Source organism: Panthera onca, chromosome B2 (genome assembly GCF_046562875.1).
Source record: "Panthera onca isolate mPanOnc1 chromosome B2, mPanOnc1 haplotype 2, whole genome shotgun sequence".
In the NCBI taxonomy this organism is placed as follows: Eukaryota; Metazoa; Chordata; class Mammalia; order Carnivora; family Felidae; genus Panthera; species Panthera onca.
This window is the reverse complement of record NC_138343.1, coordinates 136,062,235-136,087,508: the sequence shown is the minus strand read 5'-3', so window position 1 is coordinate 136,087,508 and position 25,274 is coordinate 136,062,235. Positions and strand designations below refer to the sequence as shown.

At 38.8% G+C, this 25,274-nt stretch overlaps 1 protein-coding gene across 3 annotated transcripts in view; it reads right to left on the bottom strand.

Annotated features, from left to right (window-relative positions):
* Positions 1 to 25,274, bottom strand: part of ESR1 (estrogen receptor 1) — a 376,799-nt gene that overhangs the window by 137,799 nt on the left and 213,726 nt on the right. For all 3 annotated transcript variants that reach the window (XM_060616918.3, XM_060616917.3, XM_078447465.2), the window contains one exon: positions 19,437 to 19,772. In XM_060616918.3, coding sequence (XP_060472901.1) covers positions 19,437 to 19,772 — 336 coding nt within the window. The remainder of the gene's footprint in view (positions 1 to 19,436; positions 19,773 to 25,274) is intronic.

Here is a 25,274-nt window from a genome sequence, read left to right as displayed (position 1 = left end):
ACAATTAGGTAAGTGATTGTGAAGTCCCTGAATGATGCCGGACCTGGCCCCACAAGCCCTTTCCCTTCCCACTCTCCTCCACTCCAAACCACTCTCCTCTCTAATGGCAGCACCCTTGCAGATGCATGGAACTTCTCTCTTTAACCACACACACACACACACACACACACACACACACACACACAGAAACTCTGTTCCTTCCAATGGAAGTACTAGGATACTACCTCAAATTTATCATATTTTAATCCCAAATAGGAGAAAAAGCAGCAGCGTGGCAAAAACCTCAGGCCATTGAAGCTGTTAGCTCTCCACTCCACTGACGCTGGGTTCTGGGACTCAAGGTATCGGTGCTTTCTGAAAACCAGTATGTGATATTCGTTCACCACTTACGCTCAGAACACATCTTCTCACATACAGAAAATTTTCTTTCAATATAAGAACTGCTCTCAGAGTCAAATGTGAGTGTGGGTAATTTGAACCATTGCATACATTTAACAGAATATTCACACGGTACAACCGCAAGCGTACACAATCTCGATGGTCAAATAGTTCAGCCAGAATTTTTCACAAGATGATAAAGTGATAACTGATGCTCGAGATGACCAACTGTAACATCCCGAAATATTCCGAGTTACAAAATGCAATGGCATCAAGCAATGGCCTTGTGGGCACACGGTGAAGAACCAGACTAACCAGTGCCCTGCCACTTCTGAATTCATGCCACATTCGGGAAAGGTACTTATCTTTTGATTTATTTATTTATTTATTTTGAGAGAGAGAGAGAGAGAGAGAGAGAGAGTGCAGGAGGGGCAGAGAGAGAGGGAAAGAGAGAGCATCCCAAGCAGGCTCCGCACCGTCAGCGCAGAACCCAATGCGGGGCTCGAACTCACCAACTGTGAGAGCATGACCTGAGCAGAAACGGAGGCAGATGTTTAACTGACTGAGCCACCCAGGCACCCCCGCTATGTATCATTTTGATGTCTCTGTTTCTTTACCTGCAAAATGGCCACAATGATAGTACCTAACTCATTAGGATGTTGTGCAGATATTTCACATGATGCTTGACAATATACTCAATAGCTGGCAGCTTTTTTTTTTTTTTTCCAATATGGCTTTCATGTGAGTTTGATTTTCTGGTGTTCTGAATCTTTCTTTCTTTTTTTTTTTAAATGTTTTATTTGCTTTTGAGAGAGAGAGAGAGAGAGAGAACGCTAGGGAGGGGCACAGAGAGAGGGAGACACAGAATCTGAAGCAGGCTCCAGGATCTGAGCTGTCAGGACAGAGCCTAACGTGGGACTTGAACTCGTGAACCGCAATATCATGACCTGAGCCGAAGTCAGACGCTGAACTGACTGAGCCACCCAGGCGCCCCTGAATCTTTCTTAAAATGACCTATGATACATGTTGACAGTAAGTCAGAATACTTATTAAAGAGGACATCCAATATTCAAAGTATGGTTTGAAGCTTACTGTTGTGGAGAGACTGCTATTTGCCCACCAAATATGCACTCAACTCTTATTATTCTGAATTGACCTCAGATTTTATTCCATGTATAATGCACACAGCTTAAAGACTGTATTTCCCAGTGTGCTTTGCTGCTGGATGAAGCCTAACTTCTGACCAATGGGATATAAGAGGAAGTGCTAAGAGTTCCCAGAAGTCTCCTTAAAGGAACCTGCTGCAGCAAAGTGTGTCCCTAACTGACGTTCTCCTCCTCCAACTTTCCAGCAGCCTGTAATGCAGCTGTGACTGCCGAAGCTCCCGTAGCCCGTGGGACCAGGAGATGACCTTGAAAATGGAAGCCTTAAGCTAGGATAGGGAATAAAAAGTCAGAAGGAGCGTGGGTCATTTTGACTGCAGAGCTGCTGTGCTACTGGTAAAGGAGTCCAGATTTATTTTATGTGAGAGAAAAATAAACTTTGTCTTGTTTAACCCATTATTATTTTGGTGTTTTCTGTCATAGGGGGTTGATTCTAATCCTAAAACAGTTATACTTGAAATAGGATTTCTACAGCATATACTATTTCTTACCCTTATAGTCTTTCCTATTTCAGTTTAATATTTGCATGTATAAATACTTTAAGCTTATAGGGTAGCTTAAAGCTTCCAAATGTAGGCAAAATCTCGAGTTATATTAACTCGGAAAATTGGCAGGAGCTGATATACCTCAGGAATGTTTTTTCCTTAATTGTAACACCATTTGTTTCTATAAAAACAAGACAAAACAAAAACAGAGAAACAATAATCAAATCTCAATTAATTTTGGTGAGTGGCAACAAGACTGCTTGAAAAAGAATAAGAGCATGAGGACAGATTTAATAACACAAGTAAAAAGAAATACATGTGCTGAATGTTAAAAAAATACATTCAGAAAAACTAGTTTCTAGCCTAGTTTTCAAAATGCCAGGCTATCTCGTAATTTTATTGAATAGTTACAAAACAGTCTTAAAAATTTGACTCAAAATAAATTATATCAAACAACTACAAACCAATAACTACAGCATTAGCTAGTATTTATTAAATACTTAACCGTGGGCCAGGGTTATCCAAAGACAGAGGTCATGTTATATAGACCCTCTTGACGATGTCTATGTTATATGGCAGGATAGGGGAGAAAAGAAGGTATTTTTTAAAAAATCGAATAATGTTAAAATGGTACAACTCTTTTATTTTTTTAAGTTTATTTATTTATTTACTGTGAGATAGAGAGCTAGGGAGGGGCAGAGAGAGAGTGAGAGACAGAATCCCTAGCAGGCTCCCGGTTCCACACTGAGCCTAACACGGGGCTCAATCCCATGACCTGAGCCTAAATCAAGAGTCAGACACTTAATCAACTGAGCTACCAAGGCGTCCCAAAATGGTACAACTCTTTAAATTTATGCCATCGCTTTTTATCCTACTCTAAGAGCTTCACACAGGAAATTGTTCTAGAATTGAAACTGTTTCCCTAATAATTAACTCTATTATTAACTTCTCTGTGCCTCAGCTTTTCATGCATACAATAAGGAAAATAAAAGCAATAAAAACTGAGTCAATGCAGGTAAAATGCTTAGAACAGTACCTGCCATAATTAGCTACCATTTGTAACAGGTAAATTACAAAACTCATCTCAGCGCGCCTGGGTGGCTCAGTCGGTTAAGCGTCCGACCCCAGCTTAGGTCATGAATTCACGGCTCCTGGGTTCGAGCCCTGTGTCGGGCTCTGTGCTGACAGCTCAGAGCCTGGAGCCTGCTTCGGATCCTGTGCCTCTGTCTCTCTCTGCCCCTCCCGTTTGTGCTCTCTCTCTAAATCTGTCTCTCTCTCTCAAAAATAAACACTAAAAAACAAAACAAAAAACACCACAGCCGTGCTTCTACTTTTTCATATGTAAACTGGTCAAACCATAACACAGCTCCCATTCCTCACATGGAAGTTCCTGGAAGCAGGAATTTTACCAGTTTTGTTCCTTTGTACATCCTTACACATAAAGCAATACCTAGCACATGCAAAGAACTCATTAAATTGCTGTCAACTGAATAAAACTGGTTTTGTGCTCTTATTACAAAAGACTCTCTAGAAGCCTAAGGCATACCTGTTTCGATTGCATCATCCCACCCCCCTTCATTGGTTCATAAATTTACTTTCTTGCACTGTGCTTATATTCTTATCTAAAAGTCAGATTTAAAGTTTTGGATCAGAAAAATTATTTCTGAATTTAGGACCATTTTTATGTATTATTATTTTTTGCAATGTGATGCCTGTCTCCTTTTCATATATCTTAAAGTATTATACCTCCTTTTATTATTATGGGAAAGTAGACATAACATAAAGGTTACTATTTAACCATGTTTAAAGTGTACAATTCAGGGGCGCCTGGGTGGCTCAGTCGGTTAAGCGTCCGACTTCGGCTCAGGTCACAATCTCGCGGTATGTGAGTTCGAGCCCCCCGTCGGGCTCTGTGCTGACTGCTCAGAGCCTGGAGCCTGTTTCAGATTCTGTGTCTCCCTCTCTCTCTGACCCTCCCCCGTTCGTGCTCTATCTCTCTCTGTCTCAAAAATAAATAAACGTTAAAAAAAAATTTTTAAAAAAAGTGTACAATTCAGTGCCATTAAGTACATTCACATTAGGCAAGCATCATTACTATCCAGCTCCAGAATATACTTCCTTTTTAAAACTACGGCTCCTGGTATATATTCTTAAGTTCCTCTTATTAACAATAGTTAAGACAAATCAGAAATTGGCTAACTAGGCCAATAATAACCATCTTCCAATTTTTACAATCACTTCGGCAACAAATAGTCCCTCAAAATGGTCTGCTATTTGTTAGGCGAGAAGACGAAAGATATTTAAAAGTTAAGTCTTTCTGATCTCATGAGATTGGGAGTCATGTGTTTTGACACACATGTATCAGACCCTAATTGACTAGTCGATTATACATCTATCTGTAAACCTTTTAAGTTTGAAGTCCTTCACGATCTAGGTGGAGTCTTCTAATCCTACAGACCCTATATAATGACAGCTTTGTTCTGGATCACAGTGTGGGGAATTTTAAGATCCACTCAGGAAAGCCCAATATACTTTTCTTTTTCAGTTTAGATCTCTGAATTGTGCACAGTAATACAGAAGAAAAAAAAAAAAACCCAAATGTGTTTATATCCTATTTCTGCCTTATTGATACAAGAAGAGAAACACTGCCAGACACAACTTGAATGCCTGCCTTGGAAAATATTCTTCCACTGCTCAAGGTCTTGGATGAGAATGAGTTCTAAAATTCATAGCATTTATCTGCTGGTTTCCAAATATGCATTTCAAATGCCCTAAGCAAATCGAGGCAAACATCTTGACCAGGTAAAAAGAACCAATGTCATTGCGTGACATGCTCTTCTATGAAGAGACACTTTTAATATCCTCCAGAGAAGGAAAATGCCCACCACTTTATTAGATTTCGTGTTTATGAAATGGCCACACAATAAACACACGCTATACTACAAAGAGAATCTTTCATTTCCTCTAGAGAAGGGCACTGCCACCATTTTAAATTTCACCTTTACTTAGCAATCACACTTCCAATTGTTTGTGGCATTGTGTCAGGGGCTTTGCAAGGTGCAACTAACGGATAAATCCTAGCCCAAATGGACAAGGTCACTTGTTTTCTTACTACATCATGAAGAACCTGCCTCAAGAATTGTTTTCCTTAATTTTTTAACGTTTACTTTTGAGAGACGGAGAGAGACAGAGATGGAGTGCAAGTGGGGGAGAGGCAGAGAGAGAAGGAGACACAGAATCCAAAGCAGGCTCCCAGCTCTAGGCTGTCAGCACAGAGACAAACATGGGGCTGGAACCCACGGACTGTCACGAGATCATGACCTGAGCCGAAGTCAGAGGCTTAACCAACTGAGCCACTCAGGCTCTCCAGCCCCAAGAATTTTTAAACAGAACTTATATTTCAACACATGAGGTGATTTACTTACAAGGGAGAATGTTCCTAAGAGAAGTACCCATTCAAAGTTCAGCAAATTGCATGGAACAGATTAGTAACCAAGGCAACAGAACTGAAATCCTAAGATTCCATGGAACTAGGGGTTCCAAACCAGGAACAGTTAATTCTATAATTCATCCTTTTGACGAAGATGAACTGAACACCAATCAGCTTATCAACTCAAGTGACTTTAAAAATTAAACGCAAACAGCCCCAAGGTTGTGTCTACTTTATGGTTAATGTTAAAATACCACAGGCAATAAAAGGACTTCACCACTGCAGTTTTTCTAATTTTCCACCCTCTGTGTGACTGCAGGGATATAGAGCAGGCATCTATTTACCTAATGACTATTACCTTTCAGCTATGAATCACCTTAAGAGAACTGTTATACTGTCTTCTCTAGGAAATAAGGTATTTGATTAAGAGAAAAGGACCGCGTAGCTATGTTCTACCAGTCAAATACGAACACTTTCCAAACTGTTTCAATGTTTAACCACTCGCTAGAAGCAGTGAATTTATTTTCACATTAGCAAGAAAAATGCTTAACACAGGAGTATTTGAGAGCTAAGCAGTGGGGTGAGGAGAGAACAGTAATAATTGGGCCAAAAATAAACAGTCTTTCTGGACAACAGTCTAATATAAAGACTACAGTGTAAACCTATTAAAGTTCTCTGCTTTCTGCAAAAGAAAACAATAACATAGTGGTGATATGAAACAAATTTCAAATCTACTTATGGAGCCTTCTCTAGAAGTCATTGGTGAGATAGAAAGGTATATGGGGCGGAGGGGAGGAAGGTGAATTCTTTTAATTCCACTCCACTACTGAGAATGCTTCCAAGGTTCCCGGTTTTTTTTTTTTTTATGGCTCCACGTGACTTAGATCTCATTAGGGCCAACGCTGGTTTTCTCCCCCTTTTGCAGAACGCTGGTTTTCTCCCCCTTTTGCAGTTCTCTGGTCTCCAACTCCCTAAAGTAAACTAACATCTTACATCACTGAGGGGTACCCTCCACCGGATAGCAGGGAAGTTGAAACTTTAGCTTAGGATACACAAAGGCTAAACCCACAGGGGGGTCTAAACCAACTACTGTCAGCGGTAAACAGACTCCATAAATCGAGATATAGAATTGGTTATGCCACAAGTTCAAGTGTAGCCACTCCAGAAAGTCAGGCACATGTACCCTGGAGAAGCCACACAGTTTCAGCATCGTTCTGAGAATGAAGCTATACACAGCCAGGCCAAATGCTCATCGTGTTAAGAAATCTCAATTTGTGAAGAGTCATAGTCCAAGAAAAGAAGAACTTTTGTTTTGTCAAAGGAATGCTCACATGATTTTCTACAGTAGGCTTTATTTAAATGAAAGGCACACTACAGTTAAAATATGATTCATCTAGGGGCGCCTGGGTGGCGCAGTCAGTTAAGCGTCCGACTTCAGCCAGGTCACGATCTCGCAGTCTGTGAGTTCGAGCCCCGCGTCAGGCTCTGGGCTGATGGCTCGGAGCCTGGAGCCTGTTTCCGATTCTGTGTCTCCCTCTCTCTCTGCCCCTCCCCCGTTCATGCTCTGTCTCTCTCTGTCCCAAAAATAAATAAAAAAAAAACGTTGAAAAAAATATGATTCATCTAATATAAACTCATTTTTCACATATACAACTTTTAAAAATAAGTTCATGGCCTAAGCAAGTCAAACTCAGATTGTAGAAATACTTTTCCCTTGACAAATTCCCCTAGACAAAAATAGATACCCAGCCAATAAAAACTATCCATCTTTCCATTTAAAAGAAGAAATCCAACCATGGTGTAAATGAATCATCCAGCAATAAATCTACTATTAGTGAAATAAGACTATGGTTTAAGAGCTGCTACTGTGTTTTACACCCCAGCTGATTTAGTTCAGCAATATACATCTGAGAAGACACTGTGGACCATGGACTGGTTGTCCTGCCACAGCAAACTCAATCCATGATTATGTTGGTTAAAGTCATTTGAAGTTTCAGAAAGTAAGTAGAAGTTGAGTTGTCCCTTTGCGGCGGTAGGGAATGAGCATAGAATTGAAATAGAGTGAGGGAGATGCAGAGATTCAAGCAAAAAAATGAAATGAATGCATTTTGTGAAGGGGAGAATGGCCAGCAGAGAATGGGGCCAGGAGATCATGCTGGAAAGTAGAGCTCAAATAAGATGGGAGAGTGTCAGTTGGTGAACAGCTTTTCTACTATTAAAAAAAAAAGGAAAAAAAAAAAGGCTAACCTATGGTCAGGTGCCTTGAGGCACAAGTTGAATTCTAGGCTTCAAGAGACACTATCATTTATCTGTTAAAGCCATTACTAAGTTAGACAATCAAGTCCACTGCCGAATTTTTAACTGAATGGTTGTCTCCCCCAACAAAATTCGTATCAACCCAGAACCTGCGAATGTGATTTTATTTGAAAATAGGGTCTTTACAGATGTAAACAAGATGAGGTCATACTGGATTAGGGTGGACCCTAACTCTAACATAACTGGTGTCCTTATAAGAGGAAAATTTGGACACAAACACAGAGGGAGAACATCATAAGACAACAGAGGCAGAGATTAGAGAAATGCATCTGCAGGCCACAAATTCAAGGATAGACAGCAGCCTCTAGAAGCTAGCTAGAAAGAGGCATGGAAGGATCCTCCCACAAAGCCTTCAGAGAGAGCATAGCCCTGTTGATGACCTTGATTTTAGACAACCAGCCTCCAGCACTGTAAATTTCTCTTGTTTTAAGCCATGCAGTTTGTGAAATATTGTTATGGCAGCCATAGGAAACTAATGCAAGGAGTGAAGCGTTCTGAAATGATGATTCACAGAAATTATTCTGGCAGTGATGAATGGAAGGGAGGAGAAGCTGAAACCAAAAAGACCAGTTAGAAGGACATTATAGTAATTCAGTCTTAGAAAACAAGAAGGATGTGGGCCAGGCTAGCAACAGAACAGGAAAAAAAGCCAAACTCTAGAGATGTCGAAGATGAAGAACTGATGGTACACGGTGAAGACGAGCCAGACACAAAGATGATTCCAAACTCAGACCCAGAAGAGTGGAGCCTCTGGCAGAAATGGAAAGGCACAGGAGAAACAAATGAGTTTGCTATAAAGCGGACAAAAGGCAAATGGCAAGTTTCAGATAGATATGTTAGTGGAGACATGACATTTAACCGGTATTCTGTGGGCACCAAAAGAGTGGAACTGAATATTTAGGTGTCAGGACCTACAGAAAGAATTCTGGAAATCATAAATCTCAAAGTTAAGATTCAGGTGAAGCTCTGAATGCGGTAACCTTTCAAGTTGGTTATAAGCAGCATTGGCACCTAGAGCAGAGTCCTAGAATATTGGGAGACACCTACAACAGATGGGAAAAGAGAGAAGGAAAGCCTGGTATATCCTTCTTCTCTCCTGGGAACAATCTTTCTGTCCTATGAATATTGAATGGTAACTCACCCAATCACCTCTTATCGGCACTGGGTTTTTCTAAATGTATGAAGTCTCATGAACTTTGCCTCTACTTCTAAGATTAATGCCTCTACGTCTATTATTCCATTAATGGAAATATATGAGCACAGGACAGACTCATTTATATTCAGTTATTATAAGTGAAGCAAAAATATATAACTTATGATCAAATGGCTTATTTTCCTTTTCCTTTTTCAAAACTGGAAAAAGTAACCAAACATGTAAACCAATATCTGTTTACTCTACTTTAAAAGTTCTAGGGACGCCTGGGTGGTTCAGTCAGTTAAGCATCTGACTCTTGATTTTGGCTCAGGTCAAGATCTCATGGTTCAGGAGTTTAAGCCCCGCATCAGGCTCTGCACTGACAGCATGGAGCAATCTTGTGATTCTCTCTCTCTCTCTCTCTCTCTCTCTCTCTCTTTATCCCCCTCCCTCTCTCCCTCTCTCTCACTCTCAAATTAAATAAATAAACATTTAAAAAAATAAAAGCTCTAAAAAATAGTAAACTTGGAAGGTCAACTGTAAAGGAAGTCTTAAAAATACTTCTGTAGGAAGCTGTTCCAGAAATGGAATTGAAACACCTGTGCAGCCATCTGTATAAAAACAATTTTGGAGCCACACCTCACAGTGTATACTGAAATGAATTCAAATGGATCAAAGATAGGAATATAAAAAGGGGAAACTATTAAAGTACGAGATTAAAACATTCTGCGGGTTAAAATTTTCTTAAAGGTATTTGCCAGGTAGATTCATGGAACTGTTAAAATTCTAAATCAACTTCAAAGCCAGAAGTTCAGTGAACCACTTGGGCGGGCAAAAGAGAGTAAATGATTAGCCAGGCCTACACCAGGTGAGCCAAACATTCCTCTTTAAATCAAAAGCTCCTTATTTCTGTTGCCTCAAAATTACAGGCACCCTTTCTTTTTAATACAATGTATAATAGTTTCCTAGGGCTAGCATACAAGGTACAAAAAAGGGGTGTCTTAAAACGACAGAAATGTATTGCCTCACAGTCACAGAGGCTAGAGGTCAGAGACGAAGGTATCGGTGACTAGACTCTCTCTGAAGGCTCTAGGGGAGGACCCTTCCAGACCTCTTCTAGCTTCTGGTGTTTATCGGCATCTTTGTCATTCCTTGGCTTGGAGATGCATTGATCCAGTCACATGGCCATTCTTCTTCCTGTGTGCTTTATATCATCTTCCCTCTGTGCATGTCTATCTCTACATCCAGATTTCTCCTTTTTATAAGGACTGGGGCCCACCCCAATGACTTCATTTGAACTTGGAAGACCCTCATTGCAAATAAGATCACATTCTGAAGTACCAAGTGTTAGAATTACAGCATATCTTTTGGGGGGAACACAATTCAACTCATTTCAACATACTTTAATAGTAATATATCTAAATAGTCACAAAAACCTGGCATTCTAGAAGTAGCAGAGCCACAGGCCAACACTTCCTACAAGGTGGCTTGAGGACACCCAGCACCACACATCACCCAGCTCAAGATAAACATTCAGATTCTGAGGCCCTGACTCAGGCCCTGACTTACTTTTTTTTTAATTTGAGGGAGACAGAGTAAGCACATGCAAGAGCAGGAGAGAGAGGCAGAGGTAGGCAGAGAAAGAGAGAGAGAGAGAGAGAGAGAGAGAGAATCCCAAGCAGGCTCCGTGCTCAATGTGGAACCCAACGTGAAGCCCAATGTGGGGCTCAATCCCACAACCCTGGGATCATGACCTGAACCAAAATCAAGCGTGGGACGCCCAAGTGACTGAGTCACCCAGGAGCTCCCCGGAAAGGGATTTTAAAGGCTTAAAGCATCTGGGCTAACAAGCATCAATGGGGCATCAAAGTTTCACGTGAAAGACAAATCTAGTAAGCAGCTGCTGTCCTTGGGCTTCAACCAGAGCTCCCACAAGAGTAGTGAAAAGCTGCGCTGGGCTGACTTAGAAGTGGAACACTCCAAAGAAAGCCCTGCATTGCCAGCCCAGAGGGGCTGCCACCATTCATGCTAGGGTAATTCCAACCCAGTCCTGAGGCTCTTCTTTATAGAATGGTTGCAAAACCTAAACTGCAAATGTTACTCTTAAACATATGCATTTGTCACCTCTCCAGGATGTCACCCACACTTGCATGTCATGTTATTGTTCATTACCATGCTATGCCAAAATGGGCTGGAACACTATGACAGCCTGAGAGCAGAGTCTACTGGGCTGATCACAGGTTGGGTATCAGAGTACTAGATAGGAAAGCCAAGTCCCTGGAATCCACAAGAACCTCCCATAATAGAATGTGTTCCTTGAAGATGCTCCCAGTTCCCACAGTGAGGTATTGTGCCCTCTCCTTGCCCTCTTGCCCCTACCCATTCTAAGTTTTCAGTTACATACCCTACGTGAAACTAACTCGCTGCTGGCCAACTGATGCCTGTTAAAGTCCTCAGAACTCAAGCTCTGTACAGTCCTCTGAATATTGATCCCTTACAAAAGAGAGCCTGGAAATGAATCTCACTAAGGCAGATGCTACAGAGATATTAGAACATCAGGGAGATTCTGAAGAGAGGCAAAAGAGAATAATAGAATAATAAATATCCTTCTTCTTTATGGAAAAATTGTGTTCTAACAGGGCTCAGAGATTTCTTAAAGTCAGAATTTTCAAAAAAACACCCTTTATTCATTCATTTATTCATCCATTCAATAAGCATTTCCTGTGCTTCATTGCTGATTTGAATGATGAGGATGAGTGTTAGAGTCAGGGAAGCTAACTCCTGGATTCCTGGTGAACACAGGAGCAGAAGAAACCTTGAGCCCTGTAATGGCGAAGACAGCCACACACCATCAGAGACAACACAAGAAGCTTCTGAGAAACCTGGGCTTGTAGCTGGTGGGAGGCATGTCCAAAAAAAAGTGTATCCTTTCTCCCCAGGGGTAAAACTGAGCAAGAATTCAAAGAAAAGTGGTGGGGAGTTGGGGCCCAGAAATAACTGGGGACTCATTTAGCATTGAGAAGCCAGGGACTGGGACAGGAAAGGGGAAGGAGAAAGGTTGCCTATATTGCCACCAAAAGAATGAGGAAGTGGTTAAGGTAGCATGTTTCCCATGAAACTGAGCTTGACTGTCATTTTCCCTTGATTTTTCTTCCTGGGCCAGCAGCTTTAGCACACCTTCCCAGATTTGTGCCCAGCGGTCAGTGAGACTGTCAGGCTTCTGGTTATCAGTTTTTAAAAGACAATAATAAGCTGAGGACTAGATGTTTATCTAAATATTCATTAAATAGATAGAACTAGAACTTGGAAGTATGAAATTGCCCTTGAGATATTTATAATGACAGTGAATTTTGGAAAAGGTGTAATTTTTAATAAATCAAAGTAACAGTTACGTGATGCAATTCAAGCTTCCAGGGGAAAAAAAAATCAAATGTACTTCATTAGCACCGAAACTAAGAATCAGCCAGGCAATGATGCAGTTGAGTGTGATCTAGATATTAAAAACATAACAACTTCACATTTTTGCCTTTTTTGACCTTCAGATAAACAATGTTATACTTGCTAACAAGTTTTCACCATGTATAGAATAATAGTAAATTAAGATTTAATAATCTAACCCTTTTAAAATTAAATCTCTACCCATGGATAGATTATATAAAGTGATTTTGTAAAGATTAACAAATTTCAGAATGAACAATAAAGAGAAAAGCCTTTTCTACAGCGAGATATCAAAAAACAGATATGTAACATGTGTTATAAAAAAGCATCCCTTGTCAGAGCTGAGCAGGTAGGTTTTATCATTCTTGGTGCAGTTGTTTTTAAAGTGTAAATGGAAAAAGATTAATTTCTTGATGTAAACTTTTGCTAGGTCTAATACAGATACTTTACAGATTGAAACCTACCAAAACTACATGATGCATTTTATCATAATGCTCTTCGTATCTTGAGTCTAAGTAAAGAAACGTATTATCAAGTCAAAAAATATGCTCCAAATGTTAAGGAAAAGGAAAATTCAAGCTAAAATCACCAACATCTGAAAATTCTGACAATATTCTGTTAGTAAAAAAAAAAATTCTCAAACTACTAACATAGACAAATGAACTGATTATTTTTATTAAAATTCATCATGCAAAATGAAGTCAATTTTGGGGGGAGGGGAGTTTTCCAAGATGGAGACATAGGAGATTCCTGAATTCACATGCTCCCATAGACATACCAAATCTCTAGCTACACAATTTCTTCTGAAAGACATCCAGAAACTAGCTGAATGATTCCTACACAGTGGGGAAATGAAAAAATACTTACATCAATATACACCCCTGGTACAATGACACACAATCAAGAGGGAACTCAAAACTCTCAGTTTCTCTCTGAGGAGCAAAGATTTGGACCCAATATATAGCACTCCAGTTTTTAAAACTTTCACCTAAGGGGAGAGCCACTGAAACAGGCAGTGAAATACATGAGAAATATAAGACTATAGAAAACAAACTTCTTAATGGGCTCACAAGATTACTGTCCATCTTCCCAAGTTTCATCACAGAAGTGAACATCTCCCAGTCTTTGTCTGATAGAGATCTATTTGCATATTTTAAGACCTGCTACCTGTGGGCCAGGTTCTAATTTAGTGTCATCTAGAGACTAACTATGATCCTCCTCAGAGACTGGGGAAACCCTGTGGCCTGCTCCAAAAATCACCTATCTCTCTCTAAAAGGAGCTTGTACATACATCTGGCATCCCAACTTTTTTGGCTGCCATCCAGGGAACTCATCCTTTGATCACCTGGTTCTATTGATCAGAAGAGCTTGTGTTTGCCAATCCCATAGACCTATAGCAAACAATTCCTAAGGCACTATCTCCAAGGCACAGCACAGAGGGAGCAAACAGACACTCTCATATCCCAGTATTTCCCTGAAATAGATATATTTGTATCCTTTAAAAGCTGTTACCTGAGGATCCAGCTACCAATCAGCCTGAATCTAGGTGTTCAGCAAGATCCTCCCCTTTGGGATATTGACAGGACTTGGCATACCTTCAACTCTTGGGAACCACTGAGAAGAAAGAAGGCTGCCTAGGCAATCATAATAGTTTGAGAGACAACCAAGAGCTCAGGATAGGATGAACAATAAAGTTTGTCTCCTACTCCATCAAGACTAGGAAAGGGGGCTATTATATCTAATGCACAGGAACCAACACAGAATCAAATAAAATGAAGAAACAGAGGAATAGGTTCCAAACAAAAGAAATGAGATAAAATTACAGAAACAGACTAGCAAAGTGGAAGTAAGTGCTTTACCTAATAAAGAGTCTAAAATAATGATCACGAAGATGCTCACCAGAGTGAGGAGAACAATACATGAACAAAGTGGGAATTTCAACAAAGAGACAGGAAATATGAGAAAATACCAAACAAAGGGGCACCTGGGTGGCTCAGTTGGTTAAGTGTCTGACACTTGACATTGGCTCAAGTCATGATCTCACAGTTGTGAGATCGAGCCCGCACTGGGCTCCACACTGAGAGTGGGGCCTGCTTGGGATTCTCTCTGTCCTTCTCCCTCCCTCTCTCTGTCCCTCTCTCACACACACATGTGCTCTCTCTCTCTCTCTCTCTCTCAAAATAAATAAATTTTTTAAAAAAGAAAATACCAAACAAAAATCACAGAACTAAAGAGTACAATAATTGCACTGAAAAATTTAATGGAGGGGTTCAACATCAGACTAGATCAAGCTGAAGAAAGGATCAACAAACTCAGACAGAAGAGAGAAATTCATCCAATCAGAGAAATGAAAAGGAAAAAGAAAAAGGATGAAGAAGAATAATGATAGTTTGAGTAACTTATAGGACAACATCAAGAAAACCAGCATTCACATTATAAGGGGTCTCAGGAGAAAAAAGAATGAAAGGGACAGAAAGCTCATTCAAAGAAATCATGGCTGCAAACTTCCCTAATCTGGGGAAAGAAAGAGACATCCAGATCCAGGAAGCCCAAAGAGCTGTAACAAAGATGAACCCAAAGAAACCCACACGAAGACACATTAAAATTAAAGTATCAACAGTTAAAGACAGGAAGACAATCTTAAAAGCAGTAAAAGAAAAACTACTTGTTACACAAGGCTATCACCAAGTAAGGACATCAGTAGGTAACACTATCAGCACATTTTATAGCAAAAACTTTACAGATCAAAAGAGTGTCATAATATACTCAAGTGCTGAAAGAAAAAACCATCAACCAAGAATACTCTACCCAGCAAAGTTGTCCTTCAGAATTTTGAGGGAGAGGTCAAGAGTTTATCAGAAACAAAAGCTGAAGGAGTTCATCACCACTAGCCCAGCCTTACAAGAAATGTCAAAGGTACTTTTTCATGCTACAATAAAAGGATCCCAATTAGTAATAGGAAAACATATTAAAGTATATGGGGTGCCTGGGTGCCTCATTCGGTTAAGCATCTGACTTTGGTTCAGGTCATGATCTCACGGTTCATGAGTTCAAGCCCCACATCAGGCTTTGCTCTGACAGTGCACAGCCTGCTTGGGATTCTCTCTCCCTCTCTCTTCCCCTTCTCCACTTGTGTGCATGCTCTCTCTCTCTCTCTGAGTGAATAAACTTAAAAAAAAAAAGAAAGCATAAATTTCAATAGTAAGGCAAATATAGAGTTAAATTCAAAATACTCTAAAGTTATGGTGATGGATAAATCATTTATAAATCCAGTAGGAAGGTTAAAAGACAAAAGTAATAAAAATAATTGGGGCACCTGAGCAGTTCAGTCAGTTGAGTGCCTGACTCTTGGTTTCAGGTCTGGTCATAATCCCAGGGTCATGAGACTGAGCCTGCATTGGGCTCCATGTTTGAGGTGGAGTCTGCTTAAGATTCTCTCTCTCCCTCTCCTTCATCCTCTCATGTTGTCTCTCTCTCTCCCTCAAAGAAGAATAATTATAATTATAATAGTTTGTAATGGATACACAAGGTAAAAAGATGTAAATTATGACATCAAACATAAAACACGGGGGGAGAGCAAAAATTAGAACTTTAAAATATGTTCAAACTTAACTGGTCAAAAATCACCAATATATGTTATAAATATAAGTTGTTACATGTAAGCATAATGGTAGCTTCAAAGCAAATGCCTATAGTAGATAAACAAAAGATAATGAGAAAGAAATCTAAGAAAACCACTGTGAAAGTCATCAAACCACAAAGGAAGAAAGCAAGAAAAGAAAAAAAAAAGAGGAACTACAAAACAACCAGAAAACAATTAACAAAATGGCAACAAGTACACACCTATAAATAATTCTTTAAATTAACTAAATCCTCCAATCGAAAGACATGGAGAGACTGAATGAATAATAAAAAAAAAAAAAAGACCCAACTATATGCTGCCTACAACAGACTCACATCAGGTTTAAGGACACAAACCGACTGAAAGTGAAAGGATAGAAAAATATACTCCATGCAAATGGAAAGCAAAGAAAGAAGGCATAGTTATACAAGATAAAATTCAAGAACTTAATTAAAGACTGTAATGAGACAAAAAATCATTATATAATGATACAGAGGTCAATCCGACAAGAGGGTAAAGCACTGCTTTCTTTTTTTAATATTTATTTATTTATTTATTTATTTATTTATTTATTTTGAGAGAAAGAGTATGAGTGGGGAAAGGGGCAAAGAGAGTGAGAGACTCCCAAGCAGGCTCCGTGCTGTCAGTGCAGAGCCCAATGTGGGGCTCGATCTCACGAACTGTGAGATCATGACCTAAGCTGAAGTCAAGAGTTGGATCCTATACCAAGTGAGCCACCCAGGTTCCCTAAAGGTAAAGCATTTGTAAATATTTATGCTCCCAACAATAGGGCACCTAAATACATAAAACAAACATTTAACAGACCTTAAAAGAGAAATAGACAGCAATACAAGAATAATAGAGGACTTCAATACCCCATTTTCAACAATGGATAGACAAAAAAAATCAATAACAAAACATTGAGCTTAACACACTAGACTTAATGTGAATGATAGTTCATCGTCATGGATTGGAAAAAATAATACTATTAAAATGTCTATACTACCCAAACCAACAATATACAGATCCACCGTAATCTCTATCAAAATTTCAGTTAGATTTTTCACAGAAATAGAAAAAGAAATCCTAAAATTCCTATGGAAACATGAAGACCCTGAATAGTCAAAACAATTGTAATAAAGAACAAAGCCGGAGGCATAAGCATCACACTTCCTTATTTTAGACTATATTACAAAGCTATAGTAAGCAAAAGAGTATGGGATTAACATAAAAACACTGACACGGAACAATGCTACAGAATAGAAAACGCAGAAATAAACCCAAGCATATATGGTCAATTGATTTATAACAAAAGAACTAAGAATATAAAATGAGGAAAAGCTAGTCTCTTCAATAAAAGGTGATGGGAAACTGGATAGCCACATACACAAAAATGAAACTGGATCACTATCTTACACCATACACAAAAATCAATTCAAAATGGATAAAGGACTTGAAAGTAATACCTGCAACCATAGAACTCGTAGAAGAAAACAAAGAAAGAGCTCCCTGACACCAATCTTGGCAATGCTTTTTTTTTTTGGGGGGGGGGGGGATTTGACACCAGTCAGCTTTTGATTTACAACAGCTGTATTTTAATAGTACACACACACACACACACACACACACACACACACACACAATTTCATCTCTGCCTTTATAATTCCTTTTTGTTTTTTAACCATCAAGTAATAAGATATAGTTTGGTCCAAGAGTTTGAAATCATTCAGGTCTTTTAAACTAATATGATCAAGTGGTTTTGCTATACATCTCATTATTATAAATTTGTTTAGTTCTGGGTTTAACAATGGGATAGCTAAACATGGATATATTTTCTTTCCCTTGATTTATGTCTCCATTTCATTCCGAAATTTGGAAGATTATTGCCATGAATTCTTCATTTACTGATGATGTATTTGAACTTCATTCCAGCTATTTCACATGCCCTTCAAGTATTATAAAAATGTCATGATGGAAATCTACTGATAAGTATGAAAAAATATATACTTGAGTTCAACAGTGCTCTGGAATTAATAGTGACAAGACTTCAAGAGGGAAAATATATGCTTATAGGACAATAAAACTTAACAGCAACCGAGAGTTGGCTCTCAGGTATATGGCTATTATTTGTTTCTTGTTTTTTCTCTTCTCCCAAAGTATTCTTTAAAAAGGCAATAACAAATATAAAGAAAAAAGTTATTACCACATTACACTTAGATTCTATTAATTGTTTATCATAGATCTGCTTCACATGAGGATGCTAAGCTAGGTTGGTGCTCAATAAAACTCTTAATTTCAAAGATGGCCAAGACTTTTTATTTGCCAGTTGGGCTGACCCTAAAAATCTAAATATGCCTGTCAATCCCCATGTTTCCATTTAACGCAATCTCTACTACCTACATGGATGCCCTCTATCAAGTTGGGATCAAACATTGCTGCCTCCTTATTCAAAGAGGTTGCCAACTTATTCAAAGTTTACATGTTAATGGATGCAAATACACAAAATCGTCTCTAAGGTCAGACATTTGTCCACTTGGTCTACAATCGGTGAACTTTGCAATACAAGTACAAAGCTCCACGTTTATTTAGTTTAATAAAAAAAATCCCACGCTTCATAGGTAACAATTAATTTCTCATATTAAAAGAAACCAAATGAGACGATCTCTGCCTAAAACCACTACTCATTTGATCTACAAGCCCAGAAAAAAGATGTAACTTCCTCTTGCCTTGGTTCATCTATGTTAGCTCCTGAATGGATATGTTGGGGCATGGAGGAGGTCATTTTCTAGTCTTGTTTCCATAATAACTAGAATTCTTCTCCCTGAACAACAAGAGCAACAGTCAAGTTTTACAGGAACACCAGTTCTGAGAGAATCAACTGAAGGACCAAGTGTCACTTCAGCCAGTGTATCTTTCTACCAGCTCCTCTCAGGGAGGCGAACCTATTTTATTTTTCTTTTGTATTACCTTTCTCCTAAAATATTAAGAATAGACAGTGGAGTACATAATTGGCATTCAGTCAAGACACCCATTATTATCTCTTTAGCCCACAAACATCTTAAAAGTTCTTAAAAGGTAAAACTGTTTATGAATAACTGAGGTATGTTGAACAAAAGTCATCAATATTACAAATTTGTAGTACCTGGATCACTTTATGTTAAACATTTCTGACAGCGTGAAGACATAATATTACATGCATTTATTAGGTAGTGTCCATCCCAGAGTTTTTAGTTAAATATAAATAATGTCAGGTTAAAGACTTTAATCTTCTAGATTTTGATTTTAAAACATTGCTTCCTAACTTCCAGGAGAATTACAGTATGTTGATAGTGAAAATTAACAAATTGGATGTAACCTTGAAACCAGTCAGATAGCAAGCTGTGGTGTCCCACCGCTCCTCCCATGACAGCTCGACCAGTTGGTGAGCAGTTTCAACTCCTAAAGTAAGTGTTGAGCTTAGTGTTCTTACCTGGCACCCTCTTTGCCCAGTTGATCATGTGAACCAGCTCCCTGTCAGCAAGGTTGGTCAGCAAGCCCATCATCGAAGCCTCACTGAAGGGTCTGGAAGGATCGTAGTCGGAATAGATTATGGGGGGCTCAGCCTCCAACAAGGCACTGACCATCTGATCGGCTGTCAGGGACAAGGCTGGGCTGTTCTTCTTAGTATGCTTAATCAAGAGAGGGCTTGGCCAAAGGTTGGAAGCCCTCACATCTCCGGAAGACCCCACTTCATTCCTGCCCTCCCCCTCATCTCTCTGGCGCTTGTGTTTCAACATTCTTCCTCCTCTTCGGTCTTTCCGTATTCCTGAGAACACAGAAAAAAAAAATACCCAGTTTATTTTTTTCTCATGTAAACTTTCACACTAAAACCAACTTCCATGCTAATAGCCTTTATTTTATTTACATAGATATTTTGAGGCACAAATTTGCTAGTAGGTGTTTAACAAGCAGCTGCCTAAGAGGAAAAAAAAAAAAAAGCTTTGATTTGTAGCATTCTCCAATTCCATGGTGTAAATACTCCCACCATGGCAAATTTCAAGCTACTTGTCTGAACTGGAGCGGCTTACAAGACTCCTGAAGAGTTAACAGTAGAATTTTGTGAGCCAACACAAGTTGAATCTGACAAACTGTGTGTGTGTGTGTGTGTGTGTGTGTAACAGATACTACAAAAAGAACAAAATCATAATGATTATTCTTGAAATACAGCTTACCATCAAAGACAGCTTCTGCTATGAATATTCTTTTAACAGTAAATTTAAAAGGCACTGAGAAAAGCACTTTGTAACCATCCTATCATCCAAGTAGGTCTCTTACTGGAAGACACGGAAGGGGAGTGACGTATCTGAAATGTATCTGACAGCCTCAGGATCCCACAGGTCCTCAGCGAGTCTTTGACTGCTGCTAAGCTGCACCTGATCACCTCAGTACTTCGCCTAAGACCTTCAAGTAGTTTAATTGGTTCTTAGATTTTCACAAATGTATTTCTCTTCCCCTAATAGAAAAGCTTTAAAATAGCTGAAAATAATTTTCCCCCAAAGGTTTACCCAGCTGTGGTTCTCACTAACTAAATTATAAACAGAAGCAGAATCCAGTCTCTTGCAATGATTCTTTGTGGTCCCATCTCGGCATCTTAACCTGGAAAAGGCCATGCTGTGGCACTGAAATGTATCAGCAGAAACAAATACCTTACAAAGACAAAAATTAACACAAGCTTCTGTAGTTTCAAAACTGGTCATATCAAAAGAAATGTTCATCTCTCCAAAATAAGCTGGACAGCAACATTTTTTAGGTTTGTATGAAAAAAATAATTTTGGTAAAAAGCTAATACAATTATTTTTAATATTAAATACATGAGCAGCACACACTCTTTATAATATATTACCTTTTCTCTCATAACAAATGAATAACTAATATCAGAAACTTGTTCTATTCTGTTCTAATTTGTCAAAGAATTTGGACAAATATGTGGCTGTGAATTTTTTATGTGTAACTTTTTAAAATTTTTTTCATAAGTATTTTTAAGTGTTTATTTTTGAGAGAGAGGAGAGACAGAGAGAGAGTGAGTGGGGTAGGAGCAGAGAGAGAGGGAGACAGAGAATCCGAAGCAGGATCCAGGCTCCGAGCTGTCAGCACAGAGCCCAATGTGGAGCTCAAACCCATGAACCGTAAGATCATGACCTGAGCCAAAGTCGGACGCTTAACCGACTGAGCTACCCAGGAGCCCCTTATGTGTAACTTTTATTCTTATAGGTCTAGATTATATACATTAGACAACGCCCTCAAAATATAATGAAGTCACAAACCCTTCCTATTTGTTCAGTATTAAAATAAGCATTTCTCAGAACTCTTGTAATAAGTAATAAAAATAAAGATTATTATCACTAATACACACTCAGTACTTACTCACCATGTATCTTAAGCACTTTATATACACTTTACATGAAAGCACTTTACAATTAATTTAACCCTCACCATAAATCTCGTAAGGTTAATATTGGGAAACATCTATGTAGAAAGGTTCATGAACTTGTCCGAGACCATTCTCAACCAAGTATGATTCGAGATCCTGGCCCTAAAATGAAGAAGTTTCTCCAGTTAACAGTTTTAGAATTTTACCAATTATCAACAAAGTTGACAAATTTATGAATATCCAGAAGTAAAATAAGTTGGAGGAGACCAGTTGTATTTGACCAGCCATTGTCCTTAGTCAGGCCTTTCAACCAGTTCATTGCCAGATATGCTCATGAGATAAGAGTCTCTAGATTAAGAAAGATGATTCACTCTACTCTCAGGTCATCAGTGCATACCCGGAGTTATCACACCCATGGCTGAATACTGCATATATAAGCAAAATAATCTAAAAATTATTTAGATTGGAGTAACTAGGATGGTGGGGAGGTGTGAAATCTCGTCACACAGAGGTCAACTGAGGAACGAAGAGTGGTTAGTGTAGAGAAAAGAAGATTTAGAGGAAACATGAGTGCCCTCCTATAAAGATGGTGTTATAGTCTGAAAGCTTGTGTCCCCTGAAATTCATGTGTTGAAATCAAAGTGGTGGTACTTGGAGGTGGGGCCTTTGGTAAGTAGTTATGTCATGGGAGTACAGTCCCATGGATGGCCTCATAAGAGGCCAGGGAGCTAGTGGATGAATGGCCTCATAAGAGGCCAGGGAGCTAGTATGAGCTTGCTCTCTCTACTATGTGAGGATACGAGATATCTGTGAGCTATCTGCAAGCCAGGAAGCAGACTCTATTCAGACACCAGATCTGCGGCCCCTTGATCTTGGACTTCCCAAACTCCAGAACTTTGAAAAACAAATGTTTGTTGTTTAAGCCATGAAGTCTTTGTCATTTCTGTTATAGCAGCCCACACTACCTGGGAGATGGGTTTGATTTGCTCTTCTGTGTTTCTTCTGTAACACCGAAGAGATATGTGGAAACTGTTAAGTAGAGTTCAAAATAAGGAGGCAGTTTGCAATAGTCAAATCAGACAAAAAAGGTAGAATCTGCTGCCATAGGAAATGCTACATTGGATCACTAGAAGGTTCCAATAATAGCTAGCTGAAGACTTAAAAAAAATTTTAATGTTTATTTATTTTTGAGAAACAGAGAGACAGAGTGTGAGCAGGGGAAAGGCAGAGAGAGAGGGAGACACTGAATCTGAAGCAAGCTCCAGACTCTGAGCTGTTAGCGCAAAGCCCAACACGGTGCTCCAACTCACGAACTGTGAGATCATGACCTGATCCAAAGTCGGATACTTAACCAACTGAACTACCTAGGTGTCCCTAGTGAAGACTTTATGGAAATGTTACTGAAGGGATTAATTATTGAGTGAGCATTTGCACTAGGTGACCTTCAATATACCTTCTCAAGACCATATGACTCCATTTGGAATGAAAGACCAGTAGCCTTGGAATGAAAAATGGGGGGTAGGGGGAGAAATCGAAAGCAAAAATTCCTTTAGAATCACGTTTTTCGGGAAATTTTGAGGTCAGAATTTTGAAAGGATGAATTCTGATTGGTGTTTTACCTACTCTGGGTGGGCACTGGGGTAAAAATACTGCATTTTTTTTCAGTCATTAGTATATTATTTGAATATTTTTTATTTCTCTATAACTTTAGAAGGAGATTGGGAATGTGAATAGCTCTTATAGGAAATCTGCAATAGCAAAGAAAATTTTTTAATATCAGATCTATGTGGAAAGATAAAAGCAAGGGATTTGACTAACAGAAAAAAATGGTTAAAGATGATACTGTTTTTCCTTAGATGAAATCAGGAGTTATCTGATCACAACTACACATAAGCATTTTACTTTTTAAAGTCTATGCTTTCTATTATAAATATAATTTATTTTTTAAAGATTTCAAAAGTAAAGACAACTAGATAGAAAGTTAACAAAACAAAACATAGTATTACTACCCACTTTAAAAGGCCCTAGCAGTCTTAATACTGATATAGGATTTCCAGAAAAAGGCTTTTAGACTCAATTCAGGTACTAATAGCAGCAGTTACCAAATTTATCAAAGCCTTTATTCATTTGGTAAAAAAAAAAATTGTTCACTATTTATAAGGTATATTCACAGATGACACAGTGATAAACAAAGACAGATTATGTTACCCTCCAGCTTGGAAGCAGAAAGACATCAATTTAGAGTATTCATTGGATGAATGAATGAATGAATGAATGAACTTCCCAAAACACAATGGAAGGGAGGAGGTGAATGAAGGAGGAGGAGACAAAGAAAACTTCTGTAAGGGAGGGAGTTCATTTAAGCCAACTCGTGAAATTTCCTTTCTCGGAGAAATTTAGGCGTAGTCTACTCAGAGTGAGTTGAGTCTCACAAACACATGATCTAGGATGTTGAACCCAAGACAAAAATGGCCCCGGGTTTGGCATGTAGAACAATAAGACACAACTGGAGAGATCAAAGAGAGAGTTGAATATTTATGAAATCATCAAATAGTCAAATAGGGAACGATGGATTCAATTAGCACTAACAAATATTTTCTCTAATGTACCCCTAAGTGCACTATATTAAATGCCAAAGTCCCTACAAAATGTACAAATAGAACAAAAATAGAAAATTGTGCCTATTATGTGGCCAACTACATGTGGTAGGATCCTAAGGCACAGCTCAATGAGGAAGGCATCTTTTTCCACTTATAAGTAGTAATTGTCACATTACCAGTGACATACCAATGTCATTTACCAGTGACAATATTACACAAATATTTTATAGTACTTCAAAAAAATCAAACTGGAATTGAGTGGAAGAAGGTAAAAAAAATGACCCAAATCCTACTTCTATTTTAACCTAGGTTAAATAAGAATTGCAGGTCAGAACCAATGATTACAGGCTGTGTTGCTATGGCACAGGCAGCCAGTTCTTAATTATATACAGTGATGGGGCATAGGAGTGGCATGCATAATTGAAATCCAAAGTAAAATTAAAACCTCTATGCTCCCCACCAAGACATTTTCCAGAATTATTTGGAGAGCAGCAACCTAGATTGATATGTATTTTACTTAAACTGGCTTCCCTCTGTCGAACTCATTTTAACTATCAGTGAAAAAGACCAAAAGAACAAAAATAAGTTCACAAAGCAGAGGGATAAAAACGATTAGCTTCGATCATGCAAATATTAAACAGGTTGGCTCTTAACAGTCAAGACATTTATCTTGTGCATTATCTTATACAACAAATAGCATTTTAGCTTGTAATGCCATATAAACAAGATGTAGTGTCATTCAGTACACAAACGTGTCCTTTTCCAGAATGACCGAGTAAAATATTCAGCAGTTACAGTACAAATGTCCTGCAATGGATATACTAGTATACACAAATTAGCCTTCAGGTTGTGGAACTGATTAGACAATACTTATATCAAAGCAAATTTCTCTACACTCCCTTTTTAAAATGTTAAGCTTACAATAATTCAAGGATTACCCACTGGTTTCATATAAGGGATCAAGAAAATCAATGATCTCTCCATCAAGCAAGCCTACCATGAACTGTGAAATGCCACGTTTGAATTTTATCCCCTGGGGTTAAGCCTTCTCTAAAATGCTTGTCACACTGTTGTAAGGATTTAGAAAGGCTGGGTATAGAACTTCCACTTAGCAGCACTCAAAGTGAATTTGAGTTATTCTAATCCACTAGGAAGTGTTAACTTAAGGGAACTTGTTAAATTAAGGAACACAGGCAACTGGAATGGGAATAAAAGGGAGAAAGAAGGTGCATGGGGCTCTCTCTAGGTTAAGGTGAGCAGTAAGGAATCTCTTCCAAGGCTGCCTGGGATTGGAGAG